General features: G+C 43.4%; 1 protein-coding gene across 1 annotated transcript in view; it reads right to left on the reverse strand.

Moving 5' to 3' along the window:
- The window catches only part of SPAG6 (sperm associated antigen 6), a 37,647-nt gene extending 22,042 nt beyond the window's left edge, over positions 1-15,605 (reverse strand). Inside the window, exons 1-5 of the mRNA XM_063176178.1 lie at positions 15,256-15,605; positions 14,757-15,187; positions 14,553-14,648; positions 3,790-3,956; positions 129-312 (exon numbers count right to left, since the gene is read on the reverse strand). Of these exons, the coding sequence (XP_063032248.1) occupies positions 129-312; positions 3,790-3,956; positions 14,553-14,648; positions 14,757-15,187; positions 15,256-15,605 (1,228 nt within the window). The remainder of the gene's footprint in view (positions 1-128; positions 313-3,789; positions 3,957-14,552; positions 14,649-14,756; positions 15,188-15,255) is intronic.
- Positions 15,606-15,998: the final 393 nt, after the last annotated feature.

A 15,998-nucleotide genomic window follows, 5' to 3' on the forward strand; every position in this document is an offset into this window, starting at 1 on the left:
AAATTTAAAATGTTCTAACTGAGAAAGAAAGAAGAAAAAGTATATTTTCATACTTACCAAAATAACACAATGTATTATTGTTATCACATGACATTAAGCTAAAAGATAACACACATGAAACTTGTTACCTGGATTGTGTCGGGCAATGTATCCAAGTCCCCAAGATGCACCTTCTTTGACTCCAGGGTCAAAATCTTCCAAGCAAATCACCAGCATTTCCAGTGCTCCAGACTGAACTACTGCCTGAGCTAGTAGTGGAGAATGTTTAGCAACTGCTCTTAGCACAAATGCAGCTGCTTTCTTGTAGTAACGCTAGACAAATCAGAAACAAACAAACTTTCACTAACATTAAGAAGCTTGAGGCATAATATAGTACAGACATGCCTAAATTAGACTTTTTTAGTAGCAGCAATATCTTATATAGACCCAAATCAGGACCACTGGATATCACACAAACAATGAACCTACAGTTCTTTGGGACAGCTCATGACATAAAATCTGCAGCAAGTGCATAAACAAACAGAAAAAAAAATATGAGAGAGCTAAGAGGATATGGGAAAAGAGAGTAGTCTAGGTAAGTCTGTTTAAGTGAGTAGTGAACAACAAGAGCTACAAAAACAATAACTGTTAACATGTTGAACCAGATTACAGAGGTTATGCAGGCAAGCTCCTAAAATAATTCTGCCCATCTGTAACACTTGCAAGGTTTTTCACTTTCTAAAATAGATACCCTCACAACATCTCTATGAGAAAACACTAGTTACATTTTGCAAACAGGAAACTGACACAGAGAGAATTAGATCAAATAAAAGAGTTTAAGATATGAATCCTGAAATGCCTAAATACTGCCTAAAATCCACAGCGAGGAGACTGAAAACCCATCCCACCAACACCCAATACTGAATAACCCCCAATTTTGACCAGTTTTGACTGCAATTTTACTCCTGCCTGTGTCCAGAAAAAGCTCCCTTTGAACAGGAGCAAGCACCTGGCCCTTTTGTCATAAGGGCACACAAAGTCTAAGCTCTTGTCTCAATTCTGCCCATCTCCCTCAGGGCTGGACCAAATAATGGTTTCAGTATGTATATATAATGCATGACACTGCACACAGCATGGGGCTCCCATGTAAACTGCAGCAGTGATTTCTTCTAAAAGCACAGTTAAGTCTTCCCTCAAAAAGCCACTTCTCAGTCTCCTCCTGCAGTTTTATATCCACCATTAGGATATGGAAGTTGAAGTTTCCTCTACTGCCTTGCATTTTCAAAATCCAGAGCTCAGTTAAAGCAGTCCGGCCACAGAAAACCATGTTGTCAGAAAGGCAGGTAGTTCCCCTCCCTCGTGAAGGGCAAGATTCATGGGGACACAAGTACCCTGCTGCTGTGTCTGAGTGCCTGGAGTGTGCCCTCCAGCCTGGCCACTGACAGATGATCCCTATGGACAAGCTCTAGAGGACTCTCTCTCCATGTGCCAGCTGCCTTCGATTTCATCCCAAGGTGCTTCACTCTCCCCTGCTCTGCACAGGCAGTCTGGGCACTTTGCAGTGCTAGTCCTCTGTCAAGGCACCCAAAATTTAAACAATGCAAAGCCCACATCCCTTCTGGATCAAGTCCAGAAAAACAAAGAACCACGTGAGTGCTTTTGTGCATCCTGTGAAGTACCCAAACACCTTCAAAGCCTGAGCTAAAGCACTAAGATATGAGAACAGAACAGTATCTGCAATGCCTCCCAGGAAATAAAACACACCCAGGCCCACTCCCTGGCCCTAGAAGAAGGTGACACAGCAGAAGGTGACACTTCTGTGCACCTAAACTCCTTTTTCCTCAAAGCACAATGGCCTCATCTATGCTACTGGAAACCATTCCTGCCTTGTGCTATCCCTTAAACCATGCCCAAGCATTGTTGAGTAGTTTGATGTCTGGCATTGGCTAAAACCACATCAGAGAGCATGATTAACACATCAGACAAGCTACTGATTAACAAGCACAGTCATATTTCAGTGCTCTAACACATGCCCTTACCTTCCTTAGTTTATCAGTACTAACATAATTCCTTGATGCCAAAAATCCAGTTTTCTAAGTTAAGGTCTACAAGCAGGTACATTAAACATAATTTACAGGCAAAGCATTAAACCTCATTTAGGGGCAACAGAAGTTAAGGGAAACAGTACAGACAAATGGTGCAATCCCCAGATAATGTAAGTTACTGTAAGCTTTGTTGAACTCAATGGAGCCATATTTGTTTACATAAGTCTGTACAAATATGGGTATGTTGTTTCTGTTAAGTAATTATGCTCCTGGCAAAGAAAAACACTTCTTTGTTTTCATTATTCAAAACACATTCTTTAGAAACAAACCGTATTCACAGGCATAGCCAGAATATGCTGTAAAACTGAATTTTGCTCAGTTTAATTGACAAAACATTGATCTGGGATGTTACCCTGTGACTGTTCCCCATAAATCAGTAGAAACAGTATTCATTGTGTGCTCAAAGAATCTCATCCTTAAATACAGATGTTGGTACACTAAAAGTGGAATGGAAAAGGTTTCTTTGCCTGTGGGAAGTGACAAACTGTCTGCTTGCTAAACTCTGCATGAACTGGATGAGTTTCTCCTCTTGCCCTCAGTCACCAAGGCATAGCAGGCTTTCCATGACCTCACACAAGTCTTGCTGTTGCTTCCCCTAATCACTCTATCTCAGGGTACTTGAGCTAATTTAGTAAGGGTTTCAAGTTGTAGCAGGGAGTAGTTTCCAAACCAACAGTGGGTAGAGTTCTGTTCCACATATTCCCTTAAAAATAGAAACAAAATATCCAAAATGTTTATAACCTTGTCTAATTAAAATCTTTACTTTCTTTTCATACTATACCAGTATCTTGCCATCAAAGTTTTTATTTAGTGTTTTCTTTTTCAATTTTAATTGTATAGGCCATGATTCTATATGCACAAAAAGTACGCAATGAGTACATTTACATCTTTGTTTTCCTCAAAAGATTGAAAATTAAAATATATGGTTTTCCAAATTATATTTCCATTGAAAACCTACTTTTCATAAATCAAAGCTGCAACATAAGTGTGGCTGTGATATAAGTGCACTTAACCCTTCAGCTGTCAGCTTCCAGCTGCTAGGAACCTTACTTGAAAGTATTTCTGTTAATCTAGGTTAGCATCATTCAAAAATCAAAGCTGAAAGACACACAGAGCTTGAGGAAAAATATGAGGAAGGGTGTGGAAGAGACCAACAGATTTATTTGCATTGCAATTGTGACTGTACTTTGTTTGGTTTTGACAAATATGAAGATGAAAACCTTTCTGCATATTTTCCTGTGTCAGAGGTTTGTTGTTTCTCACACTACAGATTTCCAAAGGCCTGTGTTTGGAGATACAAAGTATTTCATTAGAGAATTTCAGGGGTTTTAGATGTATTTTACACGTGTCTGGTATTATGGACAAAACCTAGTCAATTATCACCACAGCTTCCCAACCGTCTCCTTTTTGAAGAGGAGCCTTTTACAAAGCATCACTCAACATTTTTAAAATGTTACAGTGCAATGAATGTATTTCCTATAGTGCATTAAACGGTAATACAATATTTTAAAGTCAAGCTTATTTGAAGTCAGACCTCGGCATAGAGTACACAGAGATCTCTCAGGGGTTCAAACATGAATGCTGCTCTGACTTCAATACATTTAATGTCCTATTAGAATAACACCAGATGCTGACACAGAAAGATTTCCTTTTCCCTGTGTAATAATTTTTAAAAATATTACTTCAGAGAACAATCATGCCTTACATTCTCCTCAGGCAGTGAACATATGAGCTGTGGAAGAATTCCTGCCTTCACAATTGCCTCTGCCATCTCCACATCATAATCAGCAAGTCTCCCAAGAGCCAAGGCAGTGGTCTGTCGAATACTTGGGACAACATCCAGCAAAAGAGGTCTCAGCAAACACACCACACCTGAGTTGCAGTAGGAAGACAAAAGCCAATTTGGTAAGCTGAAGTTTTTCTAAACATTTGCCTTTATTCATAAAAACCTACTAATTACTCCTCCAGGTAATAAGAGCATGTAGGAAATCCAGGTGTTCCACTGAAATGAAGTTGGCACTTGGATAGCACTGCTGATGTATAGCAATGTTTCTGCCCACTTTTCATAGGTACAGAACAATTCTGAAATCAAAAAAAAGGCACATGTAGAAATAAGTTGTGTTCAAATATCTATAAAATACATCCCAAAGTCTACACAAGAAATGAAGTTACATTCAAACATACGTAAAATGCATCTGTTACCATGTGCATGGGAAACTCCACTGGAGATGCTGGTGAGAAGACACAGACATGTCCCTCATTCATCATGCCAGTAGAACCTCTACACTGAATTACAACAAATTACATTTCATCTGCTGTAACCAATGACTAAGACCAATATCCATAATACATTACACTCCAGATAGAAGAGTTGTAGATTTCCTTATCATGTTATTATTTATGATGTGTTTTCACTGATGAGTTCACAGTATATCAGCTAAGCATAAAAAATGTGAAAGTAGCAGCAAGGGAAACTATAAAAAGTTACAGACTGAATGACTGGATAACAAAATGGCAAGTGAAATGGAGCTCATGCAAGAAACCCAACTCCAACCTCACAGATGCAGTGATGGACCCCAAACAGATTACTACCAAGCAGGAGAAAAATCTCAATGTTAGAACAGACAGCTCCAGAGAGATCCCAGCTCTTGCTCAGTAGTAGAGGAGAAACTTTACTTGCAGAAGTGTACAGAGTGCTCAGGATTATTGAGAAAGGGGTAGAGGCTAAAGCAGGGGTCACCACTAGCCTACATTTAATACCCTCCACTAAAGTAGAACTGAAAAAAGTTCAGTGAAAGGGAACAAGGATGATCAAAGATGACCAATCTGTATGTAGAAGCTCTTCCTGTAAAACGAGGACTCTTCAGTAGGGATAGAGGTGAGATCCCAATGGTTATATAAAGAATGTGACTCGTAAGGTCTGGGAAGGGAACATTATTTGTATTGTGATCTCTAGAATGCGCTGTCCCTGCAGCAGCCAGCTCCATGAATTAATATTTTGGAGCTTTAGACCTTAGCCAGAAAGCAGATGTCTCTGAAAATGGAGATGTTACAACAGAACAACAGACACTCAGAGCTACAGGTCTCTTCATATCAGCTCTCTAAGCCCTTCTCACTGATTTTTTTTACAAATATGAAGATCTAGCTGAGCAACAGTGAAAGAAAGCAAGACTTGCCTTCTCTCAAGGGCTCCTATGGTTATTAGCATGAACAAAGGCCTTTTGGTGTGACAGTGCCACACTGGGGGATCACTGCCTGATGGCAAGCAACAAACACCCAGGTGTTCAACAGGGACTCCATGACAAGGAAAAGCTGAGGACCTCAGAGCAAGCAAAGGGATGCAGGCCATAACAAGTTACACCTGTAGCATACTTCTCGCCCTAAAACGAAAAAAAGTAAGTAGAGAAGCAGTAAAATTCTCACCTTTATTTTACACCAAAACCAAATTGCTCCCAGCAAGAAGAAAATAACTGAATCATCTATACATGGCTCTGAAGGGGCTGGAAGAACAACACAAAAAACTAACCATGGAGGCCATGCTATGCACTAAAAAAAATTTAGGAAGGTCAAACCTCTTGACAAAAGCTGCACTATCATGAGAGGTACAGGCTCCCAGCATGTTCACAAGACAAAATAACACAGGTTTCAGGGGGACACATAACAAAAGCAAGTAAACTGAACCTATGGAAACAGGTCTGTAATGTAGCTGGGGTCTGCTCACCCTTCTGTTAAGGCCACTGGGAACTGAAAGAGGCCTCCTGTGTAACAAATGACAAAAGATAGATTTCCCAGGATTGTAAGATCAATGTGAATTCATTTAGCACTTGCAGAAATCACTACTTCAGAATGTGGTCATCACTGATGTCTTCTCATGAACTCTACACTGCAGGTATAGCGTCATTAGCAAGTCGCGCTTCATATCAAAAACCATTAAATACTTCATATGACAAATTAGAAGTAAAAACAAACATATGAGTTGGGGCCAATGCCATCATCTGTTATCTTCTAGCCAGTCATCTACATTCTCTGTGGGAGGGTATTTTTGTCCTTCCCTCTAACATCACTTGCATGGTCAAACAGCTGCTGAAATTCCTAAGGGGACCTCACACTGTTCTTATGATCTACATTGAAGGTATTTCAGTGAAGCAGGAACACTTACAAGTAATTCACTTGCATTTACTGTACGGATATTCCACTTGATCTCTTGACTTGAGATATTATGAAAACAAGATTATTTAATAAATAGGGGAAAAAAGGGGGGGAATTATTTTACTGATATAAAAGAGCCTGACAGAAGTGATTGGGGGAGCAGGAAAGGAACACTTCAGCCTGCAGTGTCCTGACCCTAAAAAAGCCAAGAGACTGATGGCTGGGACAGTAAACCAGAATGTGCCAGACAATTCAATTCTGATGATCTCAAATCCAGTGCAATTTAAAGAGACTAGAATCACTTAACCCAGGAGCTAGGTCCAGGCCATGTGACACATTTCTGACCTTTATGACATACCTAGGCACACCAAAATATAAAACCACATTTAACAAGGTTTACAAACATACATGATTTGAGTTGTTCCAAATGTAAGATTTATATATTTTGAATTTTCAAGATTAGCTGATACAGCTTTCACTTTTGGGACAGCCTAAAAAGCCTTCAATCTGAAAATGCTTCCAAGCAGCATGCCTCCCATGACCAATGCCTTGCATTCCATGACAGTGTAAACCATGCAGAATTTGGTGATGACATTTAAGCATCAGCACAAAATGTTCTACTGCAAATTACTTTAGCTGGTACAACTTATAATGAGGAAAGAGATGAAAAATGAAATGGGAGTTACTATTTGAAGAAAGGATACAAAATGTTGCAACACAGATTAAAAAAAAACAAGTTTAGAAATAATAGCAACTGTGCTGGTCCTCAAGGAAACTGTATTTTCCTAAAGTCATGTTTGAATGTAAGAAGAGACAGTGGACAAATAATTACAATGGAATGAGTTTTGGAGAAGCAAGAAGAAACGCAAGCAAGAAAAGAAAGCAAGCAAGAAAAGAAAAAACAATTCCTGGTGCTGTACAAGCCTTATATTCACATCAAATTAACTGCAAATTGAGAGAAGCATATACAGGCCTAGACCATGCCTGTGCATTGAACATAATTAAAAGCTTTTACCTCTACTTTCCACCTTCTCTTAAAACCATTTTCTCTGTGTCAAGATGCTTTCCATCACCTCCAATTACTCTGCAAAACCAACTGCTTGAGGAGCTTTCACCATTGTCATCATTTTTCTATATTCAGCAAACCTAGTATTTCTTTCTTTACAGCACTTAAAAAAATAATTCTGAGAGTGTGAAAACAGCTAGATAGAGATCCTACAGTCTAAAACACAGAGATCCACTAAAACACCTATAGGAAGCCAAGATATCCATCCAACCTTCCCTTCTATGGCCTTGGAACCCAGTGCTGGGAAGGACAGATGTGCCTGGCACAGGATGAGGCTTTCCTGCACTGGCCCAACCCAGCTTTGTTCCAGAGACAGCTGGATTTGGTGACCTCCTCTATTTGATCTCTTCCTTTCTCTATCCTGTTTACAGCAAAGTCTACTCCTCCAAAGAGGTCCAAGCCAGGATTCCTATCAGCATTTTTAATTAAATTCAAATGTATTTACCATTACTTAGAGCAGGAAAATAGTCAAGAACCTTCCAACTACTTCCTTTTATCTTGACCATTCACTCAAGTGAACAGGGCCATACAGATCATGGAGTAGCAGTGTCTTGTTGCTGAAAACTTTAGAACTCTTTGGTCTTCTTCTAAATAAGTCTGTTGTGACAGCAGTAGGAAATTCATTAACTCTAATTCAAAAGCAACCACACAGAAAGTAAACTACAAAATAAGGCATTTAGACTATTGGACTAGATTTATTTTGGAAGAGTTCCCACTAGCACTCAGAAACTGAGTAACAGAGAATTACTGCCAAATATTCTCTCTTGCATCACAGAACCTTGACTGACATTGGGCAAGGAACGATTCCCCTTTCTATCCTCAATTTCCCACTCAAATTTGTTTCAAAGAATGACACACTTTAGAAGCTGAATCACTCTTAACACACACTTCTCAAGTGGAGCTGTTACACACAGGCCTGATGCACTTTCTTTTAGCAAGTGCTGGCTGCCGCCTATCCGGAAAACAAACAAAAAAAAATCACTCAGGGTAGCAGCAGATTCCAATTTTTTTTTTTTTTTTTTCATTCCAAGTTTCTGCAGGAAACAAACAGTCACTATTCTGGAGATGGCAATCTTTGCTTGGCCATTTTGATTTTTTGGGGATAACAACCTGGAATTCATGCAAAATACTTCTACCCTCCTCCCATCCCCATCAAATCCTTGTCAAACTTGACTAGTCACAAAACAGAATCACTACACTGGAAATTCTTTCCATTTCTGCATCTGAAGATGACTACTCCTATCTTATACTCCTTCCTTAAAGTTAAAATAATTTCGGTTTTAAAATGTGGGAAAAGAAGTCATTCTACACTACAGTTGTCTCTGGACACAAGTCTTGTCTTGCAGATGCTGTCCTTCTAATTTATGCTTTGGACTAAGATAACATCTTCTTTTTTGTGTGTGCTACCTGTTACATTTAGAGCATCCACAGAGCTAACATTAGCACTCACACATTCATCATATCAGCTTGATTTTTCAGAGCTCTTTATATCAAATTCAGCTGACTTAACAAGGAATTAAAACAGAAATTTATTTCTGCCTCACCCTAACACCCTATCTTCAATGACCTTTTTCTAGGAACTGCATAGCAGTGAGTTTTAAATCCCCTGCTTAAAACAAATTTCCCAGAAGAGCAGTGAGAGAGAATTTTCACACTCACTCATCTTGACAGAGCCTCTTGCAGGGACAGCAGAGTGTGCAGGTCTTGAGTACACACTGCTCAAGTGTGACTTGTCACAAGGAAGGACTCCTCAGTGCCACAGCTCAGCTACCATCCTCCAGAGACCAAAGGGACATAAATACACTTGGGTAACAGAGACTCTGCCTGATCAAGTAATTCATACAGCAGCTACCAGATGGTGTGGGACACAATGCAGATTCAGTTTGACAGTATCACTGAAGATTCCTGAAGGATTGAGGAACAGTAAGTTTCTCCTCCTTAGATGCCAGGCCCTGTTTCTGCATTAATGAAGCAGAACTAATCCTGTTACAAGAGGACAAATTTCTGAAAATACCACTTATAGGGCTGTTAGTGGCCACCATGCAATTGTGCACAGACACACCAAAGCCAAGGTGGTCACAAGAAGCTGCTTCTTTTTAATGTCCACTTGTTAAGATGAGACTGAATTCTCTAAAAAATTCTGGGTTTGACATTTTACTTGCAAATCTCCAGACAGGCCAGGAGACTGAGAAAAGGAGGAACAGTTGAGCTTTCACTTGATCGAGTTACAGAAAAAGTCAATCCTCCAGCTTTAGCTGCATTTATTTTCTCCTTCTATGTCACCTCTCTTGTACTTTCCTTAAAACAACCCCTTCTTGCCTTCATCAGGCACCACAATGTCATAAAGCCTTTGGGAAAGCCACTCTCCACACCAGATCTACCACAACTGCCAAGACAACCTTTTGTCTTTTATGCCACATTGCATTAATCCTCTCCTACTTCTCAAGCTCAGTAAAGCTTTTAACTCACAATAAAAAAATTTTTTTAGAAAACACAAAACCAAAAAACAAAACAACCAAAAACAAAACCAAAGTCAAAGCTGTCTGCATCCTTTACAAAAGAGGGTACACAAACTCCAGTGTTGAAACTGGCTACTTGGGGGCACTGGAGTCTGTCCATGCACATCCACTTGCAAGATCCAAATGCTTCCAGGCTTTCTATTAAGCACAGTGCTATCAAATAATATTCTTTAATATTATATAAAATATGGAACTATATCCTAAAATCTCATCCTCGGGTCTGGTTCTGATTACTCAGGGCCAAGTGTCCAAGTGTCACATTGAAAAATGGTACATTTAAAATACATTTAAAATAAGAATGAAAAAATGAGAAAAGCATGGGCAAAAATATTCCATGTAATTGGAGGAGGGAAATCAATTCAAGCAGCGTTTTCTTAAAAATAAAGGCACCTAAAACCCATCCAGAGATTCAGAAATACAGCTTTTAAAACCTGTCACCAGTGGAATAGGTCTGGAGCCAGGAATGAACTAACACTGACGACATCACCCTTTACCTGCAGACAAACAGACCACAAAACAGGGGAAAGCCTGCCATAGCCAAGGGCTGCTGGCGGAGCCCCAGTCTGACTCAGGCAATTCCTGCCTCCAGGCTTTAGCCTCCTGCCAGCACGGGCTGTGTGGAACAGGTACAGGAGAAAAAGCCCAGAGGCGAAAGCAGAGGAGGGCTCAGGGCTGGAGTTTAGGCTGAGAAGCAGCTTGGTACCAGGAACAATGGAAGGGGGACCTGGGCTCAGGGCTGTGGGCTGATGGAGTTGGAAGAGATTCACTGGGAGAGGAACTTTATGTACAGTGACATTCTGGAACTTTCCTGGAACCCTGCAGACTGTACAGCAAGCCAGCAAGGCAGAGGAGCAGCAGTGGAAGCTCTCTGCCTGAGATGATAAAGATACCCCAATGTGAAGGGAAGCCAGGTGCGCAGGGCCCCAGCACACAGGCTGCTGCACACACAAATCTGGTTTTCCAGGCTCCATACTCAGCCTTCCCCATGACCTCCACAGTCATCACACTTAAGAACGTGATTAGCCCCAAGAAAGGGGTTAAAGAGCTGATCTTGTAATATCTTTAGAGTCAAAGTAGCAAGACTAAACTGTTTCTTAATCACAATGACAGCCTTAAATAACTCACATATTAAAAGCAACATTCTCATCACCATATGTTCCAATGCAAGATAAATAAAAAATATTCAAATCATCAATCAAAAACAAATACACAGAAGTAATTATTCTGATGCATGTATTAATCCTGAATTGTTAATACCTCCAAAAAATCAAAACAAATTGCAGTTTCAAAGGGGTTGCTTATTTACAGAGTTCTGCACTTTACAAGGAAAAAAACTGAAGAATTAGAACCTCAGTGATTACCATTGTTCCACACATATTAGAAGCACTTCAGATTTTCACCTAGCTCTTCTAAAAAACAGGCAGCTGCCTAAAACTCTGTGCAAGGAAAAGAGCTCAAGTTCATCTGTCATTATAACTGAAAACAGCCTGTTTCTTGGATTTTAAATTTTGGAAGGATGAAGAGGTGTGGAGCTGAATAATGCATTCCAGTACCAAACTCCACAAGCAGTAGCTACCAAATAAATAGATTTATATTTTAAAAATATATTTAAAGTTGTTACTATCAAAGTAGCTTCTCCCTTTAGTCAGCAGCCCTCAAGAAACAAGATTTGATAAAATGTCTGTCATTGTTTCACATGTACATTTACTACACGGAAAAGGTTTAGGAGTTTTGGAACAGACTTTTCTCCCCAAGTATCAACTAACTAAACATTCAAATGAGAAATCCTATAATTATTCATGGCAGTATTTAATCATAAGGAACAACTTTATCAAAGCAAAGCAGAGAGTTGGAAAACACACAGGAATGAGCTCCAACAAAAGAATCTCTCTGATCATTCCTGGCACTTTCTTGCCACCAGAGAGCTGTTAAGCTCCCAGGCACTAGCCCCCAGGACATTCTTGACCAGGAAAGGGCCAGTGCCATGCAAATGTGTTGAAGCCCAGGGCCAGGTTCCAGTTCCCTGGCTACAACATCTTTGAGATTTCTGCCCAGCGGGAAAAGCAGCTCCCGAACTTGATGAGATACAGAAGCTTCAGAAGACAGATGTCCTAAGAAAAAGTGGGCTTCCTGTTGGCCCTCTCTGACCTTCTTTTCAGCTTCCCAGCAGTTTTCCTTACAGGCCATCCATAGGAGTCTCCACAGCAATGGCCCCTCAAGGTTTCCCAGCAGCCAAGCCAGCACAAGGAGCTGGTGATGCCTCTGATGCTGCCTGCTCCCCTCCAGGCTGCAGGCTCCAAATGTGCAACAGTACCCCTGCCTGTACCTAGTTTAATACCACAGAAGCAGGCTTAGAGGGTAGTAAAGAATTACTTTTTCAACACTTTTATCTTTCATGATGTTAGCATGGTGTCCAGACACACCTCCACAAAGAATAAGGTCTCAAACAAGTATTTGTTTTCCTTATGGGATGTTAACTATTTATCAAAAGGACTTCTAAAATGGGATCAGATGCTTTATTCCTTGAGAACTCATCTTTCATTCTTATTCCAGGAATACAAACTGAGGCCACTAATACAAGAGTACCTGACAGTACACTTTAAGGATATAATTTTGTTCAAATTCAAGTCACTGTAATCTTGCCTTCTGCTATTGCCAGAAAGATACCAAACCCTGACAACTTTTGAGATCCAACAAAAGAACCCTGCAAGGTGCCCCTGACTCCCATAGCTAATGTAAAATAACAGTGGGCAAAGACTTTTCCCATCTTCTTAAAACAGCAATCTCCACAAGGGATGGCTAGAATTCTTATTCACCAGAATAAGAAACAAGCCCCAAACCCCTTTAAAATCAGATTTATACAGAGATACATGTATAGACAGGCAACTTACTTAAATCATTGCTCCAGCCCTCACTAGATTGAGATCATAAAAGGCACACCAGTTATCTGCTAGACAGCAATGTCCCAAAATATTTGTTTTAATAAAAGGACAAATTTTATTTTAAAACTTGGATCTAGCACATCCAGAAAAGGCCAAAATGAACAGCTCTCATTGCAATTATATAACTACAAAGTATTTTTAAAGACACAGGTGGGAAAGATGGTAAAATATTTGTGTGCCATCTAAATAAATTGTAACAGGCATATTTGCAGATGTTCCCCGCTTGTCCAGCATCTGAAAACTGAAACTTGTGGAAAAGCAGCTCATGACCAGAAAGAGCCAAGTGAGCTAATCTACACAAATTAACATTTCCAGATTACTATCCAGAGCCTGATCCTTGCAAATTTAACCTTCAGACCAACACCAGCTGTGTGCAGAAGAAAGTTTCAGGCCTCTGAATCGATTATTTGTTCTGCACAAGCAAGAAATCAGTTCTGAGGTCAAGTTACCAACCAGATTACATTAAAAGAATTATTTTAAAAATAAATACAATGCAATAAAGTTAGCTTGGCACTTTGATTGCTCTCTTAAAGTAGAAACTTTCTGCATTTTTACAATGCTGAGCTGTGAGAAGCCTGCCTATACAGGATCTCTCTCTGGGAGCTGCCAAAACCAGGACTGCAAAAGGACTCAGAGGAACCTCTTCCTACAAATAAGGCATAAATTATTCCTATAGCCACGATGTCCCCTTGGCAAACAGAGATCACTTGTGTAAGCTACAGCAGTGTCATTAACTCACCAAGAGATGGAAAACAAAACAAAGATTCAAGAGCCTCAGCAAGGTAATACAAAAGGCCTGGTATTAACATGCCACTCCCATAAAGAAAGAAAATGTTTCCTTAAGAAAAGGTGGTTCCTCAAGAATTTAAGTGATAGATTTTTAATAAAACAATTCTAATAAATGGTTATAAATAAAATAACAGAAAGTTGTAAATATTCACACCATTGGTTTTCTTTTTCGTTTGCTTATTAGATATCATTGTATTTGAGAAAAGACTGATAGCTTTATTAGATCTGGGAAACAAGTATCAAAACAAAATTCAGACACACCAAAACACAATCAATTCTTGAATACCACATGGCAAACCCACCACTGATGTATAGCACATTTTCAAACTGTCATTCAGGTAATCAATTATCAGGCACTTCTTTTTCCTCTTTTAAGCCCAAGAACTTTGGCCGAGCGGAGTGGATCTGCCAGATGCCAGCAGCACAACAGCTGGTAGAAGTGCTCCCGCAGCTCCTCTTTCTAAAAATGTTCAATTTGGTTCACGACATCCCACGACAGCAATAAAACAAAATCAAATCCCTCCTAAACTGAGCCAGTCTGCCGGCAGAAAGCATCGAAGAATTTAGGAACAACAACTTGTAAAGCCGGTATAAAAATTTGTTTATTCTAAAAGTAGAATTTCCTTGGCAAATTAGTGCTGTCTTCATCGGGAATTCCAATCGCTGAACTTTACATAAAGCTACATCGGAAGCGGGAGGAAGTAAATTTGAAAAAGGATTATACTGAGAAATGTTCCTTGAAATAAACCGGAGACCTCAGCCGGAGACACCCACCCCGCACAGGCACCCGCCCGCAGCCGAGCAGCGCAATTTACCTCCGCACCGAACGAGGGGGACTCGCCAAGCAGGGCGGGGGCCAAATCCTACTGCGAAAAAATCTCCGGAAACTGAGCGGCCACCGGGGCAGGAGGGAGATGAAACAAAAACCGGGGAAAGGCCGCGGCGCCCCGCGCTGCCCCCGTCCCCGCCCCGGGGCGCGCAAAACCCCGCGGCTCCCGCGTACCTGCACTCCGGAGAGTGTCGATGCTCTGCGGCCGGGCGGCGAGGTCGGCCACCGCCTGCGCGAACTGCGACCGGGCGCGCTGGTACTGCTCGAACACTGCGGGCGGCAGCGCCGGGGCGCCGGGTCAGCGGGCGGGCGGGCACCGGGCGGGCACCGCGCCAGCCCCGCTCCCCCGGCCCCGGCCCCGGCCCCGGCCCAGCCTACCTTGCAGGACCTGCCGCTGGCTCATGGCGGCGCCGGGCGGGCTCCGCGCCCGCGGGGATTTCCGCGCTAGGGACGCGTCTCCCCGGCAACCGGGCGGAAGCGGAGCCGGCGGGGGCGGGGCCTCGGCAGTGACGTTGGCGCGCCCCCCCGCCGCGCCCGGTCCCGCTCCGCCCCGCGGGCTCCGCGCGCCGCGCTCGGGCCGTGCCCGCGGGACCGGACGGGACGGGACGAGCGGTGGCTGTGCCCGGCCGGCTGTGCCCAGCACCGGCCCCGGCCCCGGCCCCGGCCCGCACACGTGTGTCACTTGCTCACTGCCCTCGCTGGTGTGGGGATCGGCCCCTACAGAGGCTCCCGGGGGCGGGCGGACCGGCAGCTCCGCGGAGACGGGAGCGCCGCCGTGTCGCGTCTGTAGCACAAGCACAGCACAGCACCTGCGGGACGGTATCAACACGATGTGACACGGAAACGTGTACAGCCGCTGTGCGCTCTCACCTCTCACCGGCGGGCAGTGCTGCTCCCGGGGCACCGGGGAGGGCTGCGGACGGGCAGGGAAGGCGCAGCCCCGCGGGACGGCGCCGGGCTCAGCGCAGGGACGGGTCCGGGCCACAGCCGCGGCGCCGAGTCCCGCGCAGCGGAGGCTGGCGGGGAGCTGTCGGATGGCCGGACCGGAGCCTGTCCGCCCCCGCTGACATTCGGGAGCGGCGCCGCGGCCGCCCCGCCGGTGCGTATCGGTGGGACGCGGTGCTCCCCCGGGGACGCGTCCCTTGTCCCGCTCCGCTGCTGCGCAACTTGCCCAGGGCTCGGCGGGCAGACGGGACAGACTCGGCGCTCTGGCGAAATCCAGCGCATCTCCCCGCAGAGAGAGGGTCCACCTGCTTGGCTCCCGCTTCCCTCCGCTGCCTGGGTGCGGAGGGAAGATAAAAACTAAATAAGAAAAATAAGGGTAGCTCCAAGCTGTTCGCCCCCCGCCGCGCCTTTCTTCTTCGTGGTGTCCTTTGATTTTAGTTTTTTCTTTTCTATCTCACCACCGACGCGATTCCTCCTCGGGGATCTCCGCCCTTGCCTTCTCCGCCGCGACGACCCACGCAGGGGTTTTTGCACCTCATGGGGAATAAACTTGTCCCGCGCAAGGCCGCGGAGCGCGGCGGGGCCGGGGCGGTGCGGGCAGCGCGGCCGCGCAGGGGCGAGCCCGTGGGCTGCAGCCTCGCCGGGAGCCTCGGGAGCGCGGCAGCAGAAGCGCCG

Source organism: Melospiza melodia, chromosome 1 (genome assembly GCF_035770615.1).
Source record: "Melospiza melodia melodia isolate bMelMel2 chromosome 1, bMelMel2.pri, whole genome shotgun sequence".
Lineage (NCBI taxonomy): Eukaryota > Metazoa > Chordata > Aves > Passeriformes > Passerellidae > Melospiza > Melospiza melodia.